At 40.0% G+C, this 12,910-nt stretch overlaps 1 protein-coding gene across 2 annotated transcripts; it reads left to right on the forward strand.

Moving 5' to 3' along the window:
• The first annotated feature begins 381 nt into the window (after nucleotides 1-381).
• Nucleotides 382-12,329, forward strand: LOC124024597 (zinc finger protein 239-like). Of its 2 annotated transcripts, XM_046338493.1 has the most exons (4): nucleotides 382-485; nucleotides 923-1,020; nucleotides 3,769-3,946; nucleotides 11,028-12,329. In XM_046338493.1, exons 2-4 carry the CDS (start codon nucleotides 1,018-1,020, stop codon nucleotides 11,924-11,926), a joined length of 1,080 nt encoding a protein of 359 aa, XP_046194449.1. In that variant the 5' UTR covers nucleotides 382-485; nucleotides 923-1,017; the 3' UTR covers nucleotides 11,927-12,329. The 2 variants fall into 2 exon arrangements, with proteins under 2 accessions (XP_046194449.1, XP_046194450.1); XM_046338494.1 differs by lacking the exons at nucleotides 382-485; nucleotides 923-1,020 and adding an exon at nucleotides 3,616-3,647.
• Nucleotides 12,330-12,910: the final 581 nt, after the last annotated feature.

The raw sequence follows: 12,910 nt of genomic DNA on the forward strand, positions 1-12,910 counted from the left end.
TGGTTAATTGAAGCGTTTAAGACCAACCTTGTGTATATTCATCTTTGTGTTTTGAACATACTTTTGTTTACCTCATCTAGTTAATTTAAACGTGATTTGCTTGTTAAGCATATACATATTAGCATATGTGTTACATTGATACTTAATCGCCCGGAACATGAGCTCACTAAGCAAGACGGAGAACGGTCTGGTGAAAGGAGAGGAAGAAGCTTTCAGAATGAAAACGGAGGAAGAGGACGCTATCACATTGAAAGAAGAAGAGTATGATATTACAGTGAAAGAGGAAGATGGGAAAGAGGTTGTCAAAGTGGAAGGGGAGGAGGTAGAAGCATTCAGAATTAAAAAGGAGGAAGATGCCGTAACATTGAAAGAAGAGGAAGAACCTTTTGGAGTAAAAGAGGAAGAGGAGGCTATCTCAATTAAAGAGGAGGAGGAGGACGTTTTGGGAGTGAAAGAGGAGGAGACTGAAGATCAGATTAACCCCAGTGAGTATTGTCTTAAAAACAGGGGCACAAACTATGCAGTTGTTGAAATAATGTGGTGTTTCAAAGGGGCATTCTACTGAAGTTCTACACTCGGAATTGTTTAAGGGCCAATCTGCCATTGGTACAAATTTTTAGGACCTTTAAATGATTTTGATTGAATTCCCCACGTGGTCTATATTAAAGTGCACTTGATCTAATATAACAGGCTTTTAAAATGTAATTTCTACTTAAAATATCACAGGGACGTAAAAGGAACCCATTTTGTGGAACGAGACTTTTACATTGAATCAATCACAAACAGTATTTTTTAAAAAAAAGCATAATTAACGTGGTCAATTTAGGTCCTTTTTTAGACATATTAATACCTAATGTAAGACCCTGTGATTGTAATAGAAGATCATACGTTTACCATCTGTTTGATGTTCTCGTTCATACAGGAGAGAGACACGACTATCGTGGATCCTCTGGGGAGCCTCAACAACATCCTGATGCTGACGAGTCAGAGAAGAGTCTCTACAGATCAGAACACCAGATGGTGCAGCTTGGCATGAGAAGGAAAACAACGTGGCTGTTGTTGAAAGTGAACTGTGTTCACGTGTGATCAACGGTGTATTCATGTGCCGATTGTTGTTGACAAAGTTTCTTAAACGGAACAAAACGGGGTTACAATATACCTGAATTTGTCCAATGGAAACTCTTGTTTGCAACTGCTGGATTAATGATTACCCACTATATCAGCTAGAAGCAGGCAAGAGTATGCAAGGTGGTATTGAATGTGTCACTGTCACTGACCTGTGTGCACCTACATTGTAAACTTCATTCATAGGCTAGGTTGTAGCAACCTCATGATGGGTATATGGAACATTTGAGAATCATGTAGTAGCCTAAACCTATCGCTGTTACATTGAACAGGGTGAATCGAATATGAATGACAGTTGAATGACAGTCATCCAACATGCTGTAGTAGAAATAAGGCCATGCTCATGAAAAACAAAATGGTCCTCCCTCATCTGAAACGGCACTGACCGCCACAGTTTGGGTGGTGGACCATTCTTTCTACACTTGGGAAACTGTTGAGCTGAAAACACCAGCAGTGTTGCAGTTCTTGACACAAACCGGTGCGCCTGGCACCTACTACCATACCCCGTTCAAAGGCACTTAAATATTTTGTCTTCCCAATTCACCCCTGAATGGCACACATGCACAATCCATGTCTCATTTGTCTCAAGGCTTAAAATTCCTTATTTAACCTGTCTCCCTTCCCCTTCATCTACACTGATTGAATTGGATTTAACTACTGACATCAATAAGGGATCGTAGCTTTAGCCTGAATTAATCTAGTCAGTCTAAGTCATGGAAGGAGCAGGTGTTCTTAAGGTTTTGTATACTCAGTGTATAGCACTACAGATAATCAAGTGCTATTTGGCTTTAAGGGAACAGTATGGTAACATCGAGATAAAAACGAATGTGAAAAATGAACAGAGAAAATGTGTATTAACACACTACCTATTAATAGATGTATTTGTTCATCATCCACATATTCATATTAAGATCTACGTCTGTGTACAGGAAATTCTTAAATCAAATATTATTAGTTCTAACACGTGAGTGAAAATATATCCGTTTATTGTTAAATTATTATGACTTTATTTCCAATACAAAAAGTGTAGTAACTATTGTTTCCAAAATGCGTTACCCACTCCAGCCAGCAGATGGCGATGAGCGTCTTTCAGGTGATGCTTCTTGAGTGACGTATAATGGACTGGACGGGACGCTTCTTCAGGAACAACAACACGGCTACTCTTTCAACCACCTCGGTAGCTTGCTAGCCAACATAAAACTGAAAGATTGATTATTTAGACCATGTTAATGTATATTATCTAATCTCAGTGTTTTAAACAAATTTCGGTTGACTTATCTAATGGTTAACTTTAACCTAATGTGCTTGTTCAATTTGCAAACGTGTTAAAGATTGATAGTGTCTAGGCTAGTCGCTAATGCTACCTAACTTGCTAACTAACATCCCTGACCATGAGCTCACTAAACTTCTCCTCCCTTTCGACCATGTTTGTGTACATTAGCTAATCTGTGTTTTAAACACATTTTCTGTTGACGGATCAACTGGTCAACTTAATTTGCAAACGTGTTAAAGATTGATACTGAGGTTAGCACTAGGCTAGTCGCTAATGCTAACTAACTATCCCTGACCATGAGCTCACTAAACTACCCCTCCCCTGCTAAAGAAGAGGTCTGCTGGACGGAGAAAGAAGCTCTGGGACTGAACATTGTCGTGGAAGAAGAAGAAGAAGAGGAGGGTGTTGCAGTGAAAAGAGAGGAAGAAGCTTTCAGAATGATAAAAGAAGAGGATATTACAGTGAAAAGAGAGGAAGAATCTTTCAGAATGATAAAAGAAGAGGAGGATATTACAGTGAAAAGTAAGGAAGAATCTTTCAGAATGATAAAAGAAGAGGAGGATATTACAGTGAAAAGAGAGGAAGAATCTTTCAGAATGATAAAAGAAGAGGAGGATATTACAGTGAAAAGAGAGGAAGAAGCTTTTAGAGAGGAAGAGGATGCTGTCTCAAAGGTGAAGGAGGAAGACGTTTTGGGAGTGAAAGAAGAGGAGACAGAAGATCCGATTGACACTAGTGAGTACTGTCTTTAACAGGGGCACAAACTATGCAGTTGTTGAACTAATGTGGGGTTTTTAATGGGCATTCCTACTGTAGGAATTGTTAAATGGTCGATCTGCCATTGGTTCATATACTTTTGGGACTTTTCAATTAGATGTATTGAATTCTCCATGTGGTCGACATTAAAGTTCTCCTCATCTAGTATAACAGTCTTTTAAAATTCAATATTGGTGCATATGTTCTACTTAAAATATAAAAAAAGGCACCCATTTTGTGGAACAACCCTTTTACATTTGCATCACAAATTTTTTTAGGAAATCAAGATGAAAGTGGCCATTTTAGGCCCTTTTTATTAATGCCTCTTGTAAGACTCTGTGATCGCAATAGAAGATCATAGGTTTACCATCTTTTTGATGTTCTCATTCACACAGGAGAGAGACATGACTATGGTGGATCCTCTGCGGAGCCTCAACAACATCCTGATGCTGACGAGGCAGAGAAGAGTCTCTCCAGATCAGAACACCAGATGGTACAGCTTGGTCTGGTCTAGCATACAGCTTGCTCTATCTGGGTCTGGGTTTCTGTAAAGCACTTCATGACATCAGCATCCATAATGATATGTGTCTGTGTCGCCTCTTTATGGTTACCAGGACAATGCTAGCACTTCCTCCCTCCCGGAGTCCCCGTGTCGTACCTCTCCCGGTAGCACCTTACTGCTGGGTATGAAGAGGTTGTCTGTGCTGCTGGTGGACTGCAGGAAAACAACAGGGCTGAGTGGAACAGTAAGAGGTGGAGAAGAGAAGAAAGGATCAGATTTGACACATCAAAGTAAGTGCTGTAGTTTAGTTTGAGCAAATAAAATAGATCTGCCCACTGGTATCTGTTACCAGGACAACCAGCAGAGTTCTGTTAGTTGACAGGAAGATAGACTGGTGGATATGGATGTTATGAATATCGTAACACTGAAAAAGGATTCTGCCAATGAAAAGAGAGAAACCAAAAGACCATATAAAACCTTGATGAACGTTAGCTTTAGAGAGAAAGTTTCACGATGATCTGATGTAAGGTTCATGTTTTACAAAACCTTTTCCTAAAAACATTATGGATTTTACATTGCCTGTCCCAGTCAACCACCCTCCTATATCTTTACAAGACTCTACGCCAGTGGTCACCAAACTACGGCCCGCGGGCCGGATACGGCCCGTCAGCACATTTGGCCCGGCCCTCTGAACAATACCAGAGACGCTATCAAATTTTTTTCCTATTTGGCCTCCAGAAAAAATCCTAGGCCCGGCCCTGTCAAAGAGAGAACGGAATAATGGCGAAAAGGTTAGGTAAGAGAAAAATTGATTCAGAAGGCAGGGTATTTAACCTGCAGTGGACAAACAATTTTTTTTTTGTTCAATGCAAAGAAAAGGCTGTTTGTCTCATCTGTCAAGAGACGGTGGCGGTATTCAAAGAATACAATCTTCACCGACACTATGAATCCCGTCACAAAGACAAGTACGATAGCTTGCAAGGCCAAATACGAGCAGACAAACTCTCAAAGCTAAAAAGTGGACCACTATCTCAGCAGAATACATTTGTACGCCAAGCTCAGCTGAACCAGGCATCCGTTCGGGTCAGCTTTCGGGTTGCTAAACTGATAGCAAGAAGCGGTAAGCCTTTCACTGACGGAGAGTTTGTTAAGAAATGTATGGATGCTGTCGCGGAGGAGGTGTGTCCCGAGAAGAAAGATGCATTTAATGCCGTAAGTCTGTCGCGAGTACAATCACCAGACGCGTTGAAGAAATCGGGAGTAATGTATATGCCCAGCTGCAGCAGAAGACGAAAGAATTTGACTTTTTTTCATTAGCACTGGATGAGAGCACGGACGTGCAAGACACAGCGCAACTGCTCATTTTTATTCGTGGAGTTAGCGCAAACTTTGAGATATGCGAGGAGCTGGCAGCCCTCCAAAGTCTCAAAGGGACTACAACGGGAGAGGATATTTTTGACAAAGTGTGCCAAACCATGGAGAAGTTGGACCTGGACTGGTCAAAGCTAGCTAGCATCACGACTGACGGGGCTCCTAGCATGGTGGGCGAAACTCGCGGTCTAATAGGACGCTTGAACCGGGAGTTGGAAAAAAGGGGTCTCACTACGAGTCCACTGCCTAATTCACCAGCAAGCACTGTGCTGCAAAGTGTTGACGTGGGATTCTGTAATGAAGGTTGTGGTGTCGTGCATAAACTTCATCAGAGCAAAGGGACTTAAACACAGGCAGTTCCAAGAATTCCTGTCTGAACTGGAGTCTACGCACGGAGATGTGCTGTACTACACAGAGGTCCGATGGCTGAGCCGGGGCAGAGTTTTGAGGCGTTTTTACGAGCTGCTACCCGAAATTAACGCATTTCTTCATTTAAAAGACAAAACGGTCCCAGAGCTGATCGACCCAGAATGGAAATGGCACCTCGCATTTTTAACAGACGTGACAGGAATACTTAACAGCCTTAACTTGCAGCTACAAGGCGAGCGGAAACTCATTTGCGACATGTATTCACACATAAAAGCATTTGAGGTGAAATTAGCGCTGCTTTTGGAACAAGTGAAAAAGCGCAACTTCGTCCATCTTCCTGCTACCCAAAACCTGTTGACAGAGAACCCAGCGGTCCCGTTCCCAGCTGAAAAGTGCGTGGAAGCACTGGAAATGCTGAAGGCGGAGTTCGGTGTGCGATTCAGTGAACTACATGTTCATGCAAAAGAAATCCGTCTTTTTCAGAACCCTTTGTTGCCGACATTGATGAAGCCCAGCCTTCATATCAGTTTGAGTTGGCTGAGTTACAGAACTGTGATGTTCTGAAAGACGCATTCAAGCCCAACAGTCTCATTGACTTCTATGCCGCCCTCCCAAACGACACATATCCAAACATCAAAAAACACGCAATGAAAATGTTCACAGTTTTTGGCAGCACGTATATCTGCGAGAAAACCTTTTCTCGCATGAAACTGCTGAAAACCCCGATGAGATCAAGATTGACAGATGAACATTTGCATCAGTGCTTGAGACTGGCTGTAACTAGAATGGAACCTGATATTCAACTTCTCACCAGCCAGATGCAGGCCCACAGTTCACACTGATGAACATACATAGGTAAGCTCACTTTTCTGACTTGAATGAGTCATTCTGAGCATAAACAAATATAATCATAATAAAATCTACTGGGATAAAATCCATCTTTACAACCATACTGGTAGTGAAATGTATTGTGCTGTGTAGGTGCTGTATCACTTAGTTCAGTTTCTCAACCTGCTTCTTTTGTGGTTTTCACAGGGAAGTTGATCAGAGAGAGCTGCAAACATCGGTGTCTACAAGCCTACTGGAACCTACAAAAGTATTATAAGGAAGGAACACAAGAACTTTAAGAGACTGCTCATATGTGTCAGAGAGATTCTGCTCTGACAACTGAGCTGAACTTTTATCTGTTAAGATTGTGCATGGCACGACAGAAAGTTAATGTTCCATGGCTTTTTTTTCTATGAAGAACCCAGAGAGAGTTATTTAGTTATTATTTATTTCCTGTTTTTTCTGTGAAGAACTCAGAGAGGGTTATTTAGTTATTATTTATTTCATTAATAGTGTTATTATTTGTTTCCTGACTTTTTTTCTGTAAAGAACCTGGAAAGGGTTATTTGGTTGTGTGGCTTTCTGGAAAACAATACAATTTTTAAGCTCCCCTACGATCGTCACACTTTTTCTGTTACAAACTGACACCGGCCCCCCATCAGAGAAGGGAAAAGTTATGTGGCCCTCACAGGAAAAAGTTTGGGGACCCCTGCTCTACGCAGACGACACCATACTTCTGGCCCTTATTTGGACACTGTGTTAACTAACCTCCAGACGAACTTCAATGCCATTAATTTATCCTTCCGTGGCCTCCGACTGCTCTTAAATACAAGTAAAACTAAATGCATGCTCTTCAACCGATCGCTGCCTGCACCTGCCCGCCCGTCCAGCATCACTACTCTGGACGGTTCTGACTTAGAATATGTGGACAACTATAAATACCTAGGTGTCTGGTTAGACTGTAAACTCTCCTTCCAGACTAACATCAAACATCTCCAATCCAAAATTAAATCTAGAATTGGCTTCCTATTTCGCAACAAAGAATCCTTCACCCGTGTTGCCAAACATACCCTCCTCGTAAAACTGACCATCCTACCGATCCTCGACTTGCGATGTCATCTACAAAAGAGCCTCCAACACTCAACAAACTGGATGCAGTCTATCACATTGCCATCCGTTTTGTCACCAAAGCCCCATATACTGCCCACCACTGCGACCTGTACGCTCTCGTTGGTTTGCCCTCGCTTCATACTCGTCGCCAAACCCACTGGCTCCAGGTCATCTACAAGTCTCTGCTAGGTAAAGCCCAACCGTATCTCAGCTCGCTGGTCACCATAGCAGCACCCACCCATAGCAGGCACTCCAGCAGTTATATCTCACTGGTCACCCCCAAAGCCAATTCCTCCTTTGGCCGCCTCTCCTTCCAGTTCTCTGCTGCCAATGACTGGAACGAACTAGAAATATCACTGAAACTGGAGACGCTTATCTCCCTCACTAGCTTTAAGCACCAGCTTTCAGATCAGCTCACAGATCACTGCACCTGTACATAGCCCGTCTACTACCTCATCCCCATACTGTATTTATTTATTTATCTTACTCCTTTGCACCACAGTATTTCTACTTTGCACATACATCTACCATTCCAGTGTTTAATTGCTATACTGTATTTACTTCGCCAGCATGGCCTATTTATTGCCTTACTTCCCTTATCTCACCTCATTTGCACACATTGTATATAGACTTGTTTTTCTACTGTATTATTGACTGTATGTTTGTTTACTCCATGTGTCACTCTGTTGTTGTATGTGTCAAACTGCTTTTCTTTATCTTGGCCAGGTCGCAGTTGTAAATTAGAACTTGTACTCAACTTGCCTACCTGGTGAAATAAAATTTAAAAAATCTAAAAAATAAAATCTGATCTACAGAACTTGTTAAAAATGGCAAATATATATATTTAAAACAAGCTCTGTAAGATTTTTCTAAAAGCCATGAAATATGATTAAATGAAAAGCATTTCTATCTATATATAATAGCTACAGTACACTATATCTAGATTCTTCAAATATTATAGAGTCTTAAAGGAGGGCTGTAGCGTCTACTGATGAAACATGATGGAGTCTTAAAAGAGGACTGTAGCATCTAATGATGAAACATTATGGAGTCTTAAAGGAGGACTGTAGCATCTAATGATGAAACATTATGGAGTCTTAAAGGAGGACTGTAGCATCTAATGATGAAACATTATGGAGTCTTAAAGGAGGACTGTAGCATCTAATGATGAAACATTATGGAGTCTTAAAGGAGGACTGTAGCATCTAATGATGAAACATGATGGAGTCTTAAAAGAGGACTGTAGCATCTAATGATGAAACATTATGGAGTCTTAAAGGAGGACTGTAGCATCTAATGATGAAACATTATGGAGTCTTAAAGGAGGACTGTAGCATCTAATGATGAAACATTATGGAGTCTTAAAGGAGGACTGTAGCATCTAATGATGAAACATTATGGAGTCTTAAAGGAGGACTGTAGCATCTAATGATGAAACATTATGGAGTCTTAAAGGAGGACTGTAGCATCTAATGATGAAACATTATGGAGTCTTAAAGGAGGACTGTAGCATCTAATGATGAAACATTATGGAGTCTTAAAGGAGGACTGTACCATCTAATGATGAAACATACTACTTGCCGTCGTGGGGATTCGAACCGGAGACCTTTCGGTTACTGGCCCAACATTCTTAACCGTTAGTCTACAAATGTTCCAACTTCAATTCGTTATTTCTCAATGATGCTTTAAAGGAGAAGTTTCCAGAATCTAGAATATCAATTTTAACATAATCACTAGTTAACTACACATAGTTGTACTGCGTTGCATATAATAAATGTGGTGCCTGGTAATTTATTATAGAATCACAGCCTACTTCGCCAAACAGGTGATGATTTAACAAAAGCGCATACGCTTTTGGGCCGCCTGGCTCATTGCGAACTGTGTGAAGACCATTTCTTTGTCTGACTGAGTGATTTGGCTGGCAATACTATAGTGCCTATAAGAACATCCAATAATCAAAAGTATATGAAATACAAACAGTTTAGAGAGAAATAATATCATAATTCATATAATAACTACAACCTAAAACTTCTTAACTGGGAATATTGAAGACTCATGTTAAAAGGAACCACCAGCTTTCATATGTTCTCATGTTGTTTACATACTCATCTCATATGTATATACTGTACTCGATACCATCTACTGTATGCCGCTCTGTACCATCACTCATTCATATATTCTTATGTACATATTCTTTATCCCCTTACACTTGTGTGTATAAGACAGTAGTTTTGGAATTGTTAGTTAGATTACTTGTTGGTTATTACTGCATTGTCGGAACTAGAAGCACAAGCATTTCGCTACACTCGCATTAACATCTGCTAACCATGTGTATGTGACAAATAAAATTTGATTTGATTTGATGTTCTGAGCAAGGAACTTAAACTTTAGCTTTTTTACATGGCACATATTGCACTTTTACTTTCTTCTCCAACACTTTGTTTTTGCATTATTTAAACCAAATTGAACATGTTTCATTATTTATTTGAGACTAAATGGATTTTTATAAATGTATTATATTAAGTGAAAATAAAAGTGTTCATTCAGTATTGTTGTAATTGTTACAAATCTGCGTTGAAAAATCCAAATCGGTCGACCTCTACTTTACATGTTGCGTTTATATTTTTGTTCAGTAGAATTACTATCAGATGTGCTATATATAGTTACTAACAGATGTACTATATATAGTTACTATCAGATGTACTATATATAGTTACTAACAGATGTGCTATATATAGTTACTATCAGATGTACTATATATAGTTACTAACAGATGTGCTATATATAGTTACTATCAGATGTACTATATATAGTTACTATCAGATGTACTATATATAGTTACTATCAGTTTTAGGAACATATGATGATGTCATAGTGAATTCATGTGACTGACCAAGCCCTTTCAGACTTTATAATATGGCTATATATATATAGATGTACTATATATAGTTACTAACAGTTTTAGGACATTTCCCAAAAATATTTCACCTTATTTTTTTACTTTACCCAAAATGTTGTGACTTCAGTGACAGTCAAAGTGTTGAAAATGTGTTAACGTCTAAATGAATTGGGCCATTTAAATAGCGTGTCGAAACCCTTCCACGTAAATACATGTTTTGGATTTTCACATAAAATGACTTCTTTACTTATTTTAGGTTCAAGGAAGTGTGTAGGTCGCATTCTGTTCATACAACTATGAATGTTATTTATTCAGAACCACCTGCTGATTGGAATCCAGTGATGTCTGTGTCTTCAGTGTCCTAGAACTGTAGAACATAGAATCCAATTATGTCTTGAGTGATCTAGAACTGTCTAGTTCTTTGTGTTCTGACTTCTAAAACAGAAAGAATAATAAGTAATGTAAACATATTATCAGTATGAAGGTTATTTATTCAGAACCACCTGCTCGATTGGAATCCAGTGATGTCTGTGTCTTCAGTGTCCTAGAACTGTTTAGTTTTTTGTGTGTTCTGACTTGTAAAAACAGTATTTATAAAATAAGTAATGTAAACATATTATCAGTAATTACCAGGAAGCTCTACAACATAATTTGTTTTAACATCACAACAAGATTGTTAATACTGGCTATAGGTTATTGAGGGATCTGATTAGGATTTTCCCTCATTGCAAGGCTATTTTATCATATGGAGGTTTCATTCAGGTCTATTTAAATAAACAATCTGTTTTTGGCAGGAGAGAGACCAGACTCGGAGGAACCAGAGCCAGGTATGTCCAAACCAGCAAGACGACACCAGTGCTCCCAGTGTGGAAAGAGTTTTAACCAGAAAGGACACCTGAACCAACATGAGAAAATACACACAGGGGAGAAGCCTTACCACTGCTCCCAGTGTGGAACGGGTTGTAACGGGTTAAGGGACCTGAAACAACATGAGAGGATACACACAGGGGAGAAACCTTACCTCTGCTCCCAGTGTGGAAATACTTTTACCCTGTTATGTAACCTGAAAACACACGAGATAATACACACAGGGGAGAAGCCTTACCACTGCTCTCAGTGTGGAAAGAGTTTTAACCAGAAAGGACACCTGAAGCAACATGGGAGAATACACACATGGGAGAAGCCTTACCACTGTTCCCAGTTTGGAACCGGTTGTAACCAGTTAAGGGACCTGAAAGGACCTGAGAGATTACACAAAGGTGAGAAGCCTTACCATTGCTCCCGGTGTGGAAAGAGTTTTACAACGATAGGGACACTGAAAATTCACGAGAGAATACATACAGGAGAAAAGCCGTACCACTGCTCCCAGTGTGGAAAGAGTTTTACAACATTATGGAGCCTGAAAATACACGAGAGAATGCATACAGGAGAAAAGCCGTACCACTGCTCCAAGTGTGGAAAGCATTTTGCCCACTTAAGTAATCAGAAAAAACATGAGGGAATACACACAGGGGAGAAGCCTTACCGCTGCTCCCAGTGTGGAAAGAGATTTAGCGAGTTAGGAAGCCTGATGTCTCATGAGCGAATACACACAGGGGAGAAGCCTTACAAATGCTCAGACTGTGGGAAGACATATTACTCATCACGGTCACTTAAAAGACATGTGAGAGTCCACACAGGGGAGAAAACATGAATTGAATATGGAGTATGTCAGTTTAAATAAAGAGTAGATCAGATTCCTTGTGTTTAAATGGTCAGATAATCAAGTGATATTTGGATGTGATGCATTTGCTCCATTGTTTACATTTGCATTGTGGCCCACTGATGATTTAATTAACTGAAATGTATCACTGACTCTGTAATGTAAATTGTTAATTGTATGTGTCCACATATCTGAGTATGTGACTAACCTTGTGAAACTCCTATTATAATCTCCTGTTCCTGGGAGTATCGTCCTGCGTTGCAAACCAGCTGCACCTTGTCACGCCTTGGTCATTGTATTTTGTGTTTTTGTTATATGTTTGGGTAGGCCAGGGTGTGACATGGGTTTATATGTTGTTTTTCGTATTGGGGTTTGTAGTGGGATCGCGGCTGATTAGGGGTGTTGTGTAGGCTTGACTGCCTGAGGCGATTCTCAATCAGAGTCAGGTGATTCTCGTTGTCTCTGATTGGGAACCGTATTTAGGTAACCTGTGTTTTGCTTTGTATTTTGTGGGTGATTGTTCCTGTCTCTGTGTAGTTTCACCAGATAGGCTGTAATTAGATTTCACGTTCCGTTTGTTGTTTTTGTATTGCGTTATTTCATGTATTGTTCCGTTTTCATTCATTAAAGATCATGAGTAACAAACACGCTGCATTTCGGTCCGACTCTCTTTCGACAAACGAAGAACGCCGTTACACACCTGTGTCCTTGTATGAATAAAGTCCCTCCCAGGAACAGGAAACTATAAAGATATGTGCTAATCACCCAATGCTTCAGGAATTCAGACTGTCTACACTGCAGTACTGAACGCCGTGTAACTCTGTTATTCTCTCTGAGCTCAGAAATAAAGAATCTTGGTTTGACTTGGACTCCAGCAGATCCTTATTTTATAATATCCACCACAACTCTCCCACAGATTGCTGTTTATCATTGTCTCAATGAAGAGTTCTTTGTTTTATTTTTCTGGGGTCATTT

Source organism: Oncorhynchus gorbuscha, unplaced genomic scaffold, assembly GCF_021184085.1.
Source record: "Oncorhynchus gorbuscha isolate QuinsamMale2020 ecotype Even-year unplaced genomic scaffold, OgorEven_v1.0 Un_scaffold_1944, whole genome shotgun sequence".
In the NCBI taxonomy this organism is placed as follows: Eukaryota; Metazoa; Chordata; class Actinopteri; order Salmoniformes; family Salmonidae; genus Oncorhynchus; species Oncorhynchus gorbuscha.

Coding starts and splice junctions, on each gene's coding strand:
- LOC124024597 (XM_046338493.1), top strand. Junction 3,947..11,027: donor ATCAGATTTGACACATCAAA/GTAAGTGCTGTA, acceptor TGTTTTTGGCAG/GAGAGAGACCAGACTCGGAG.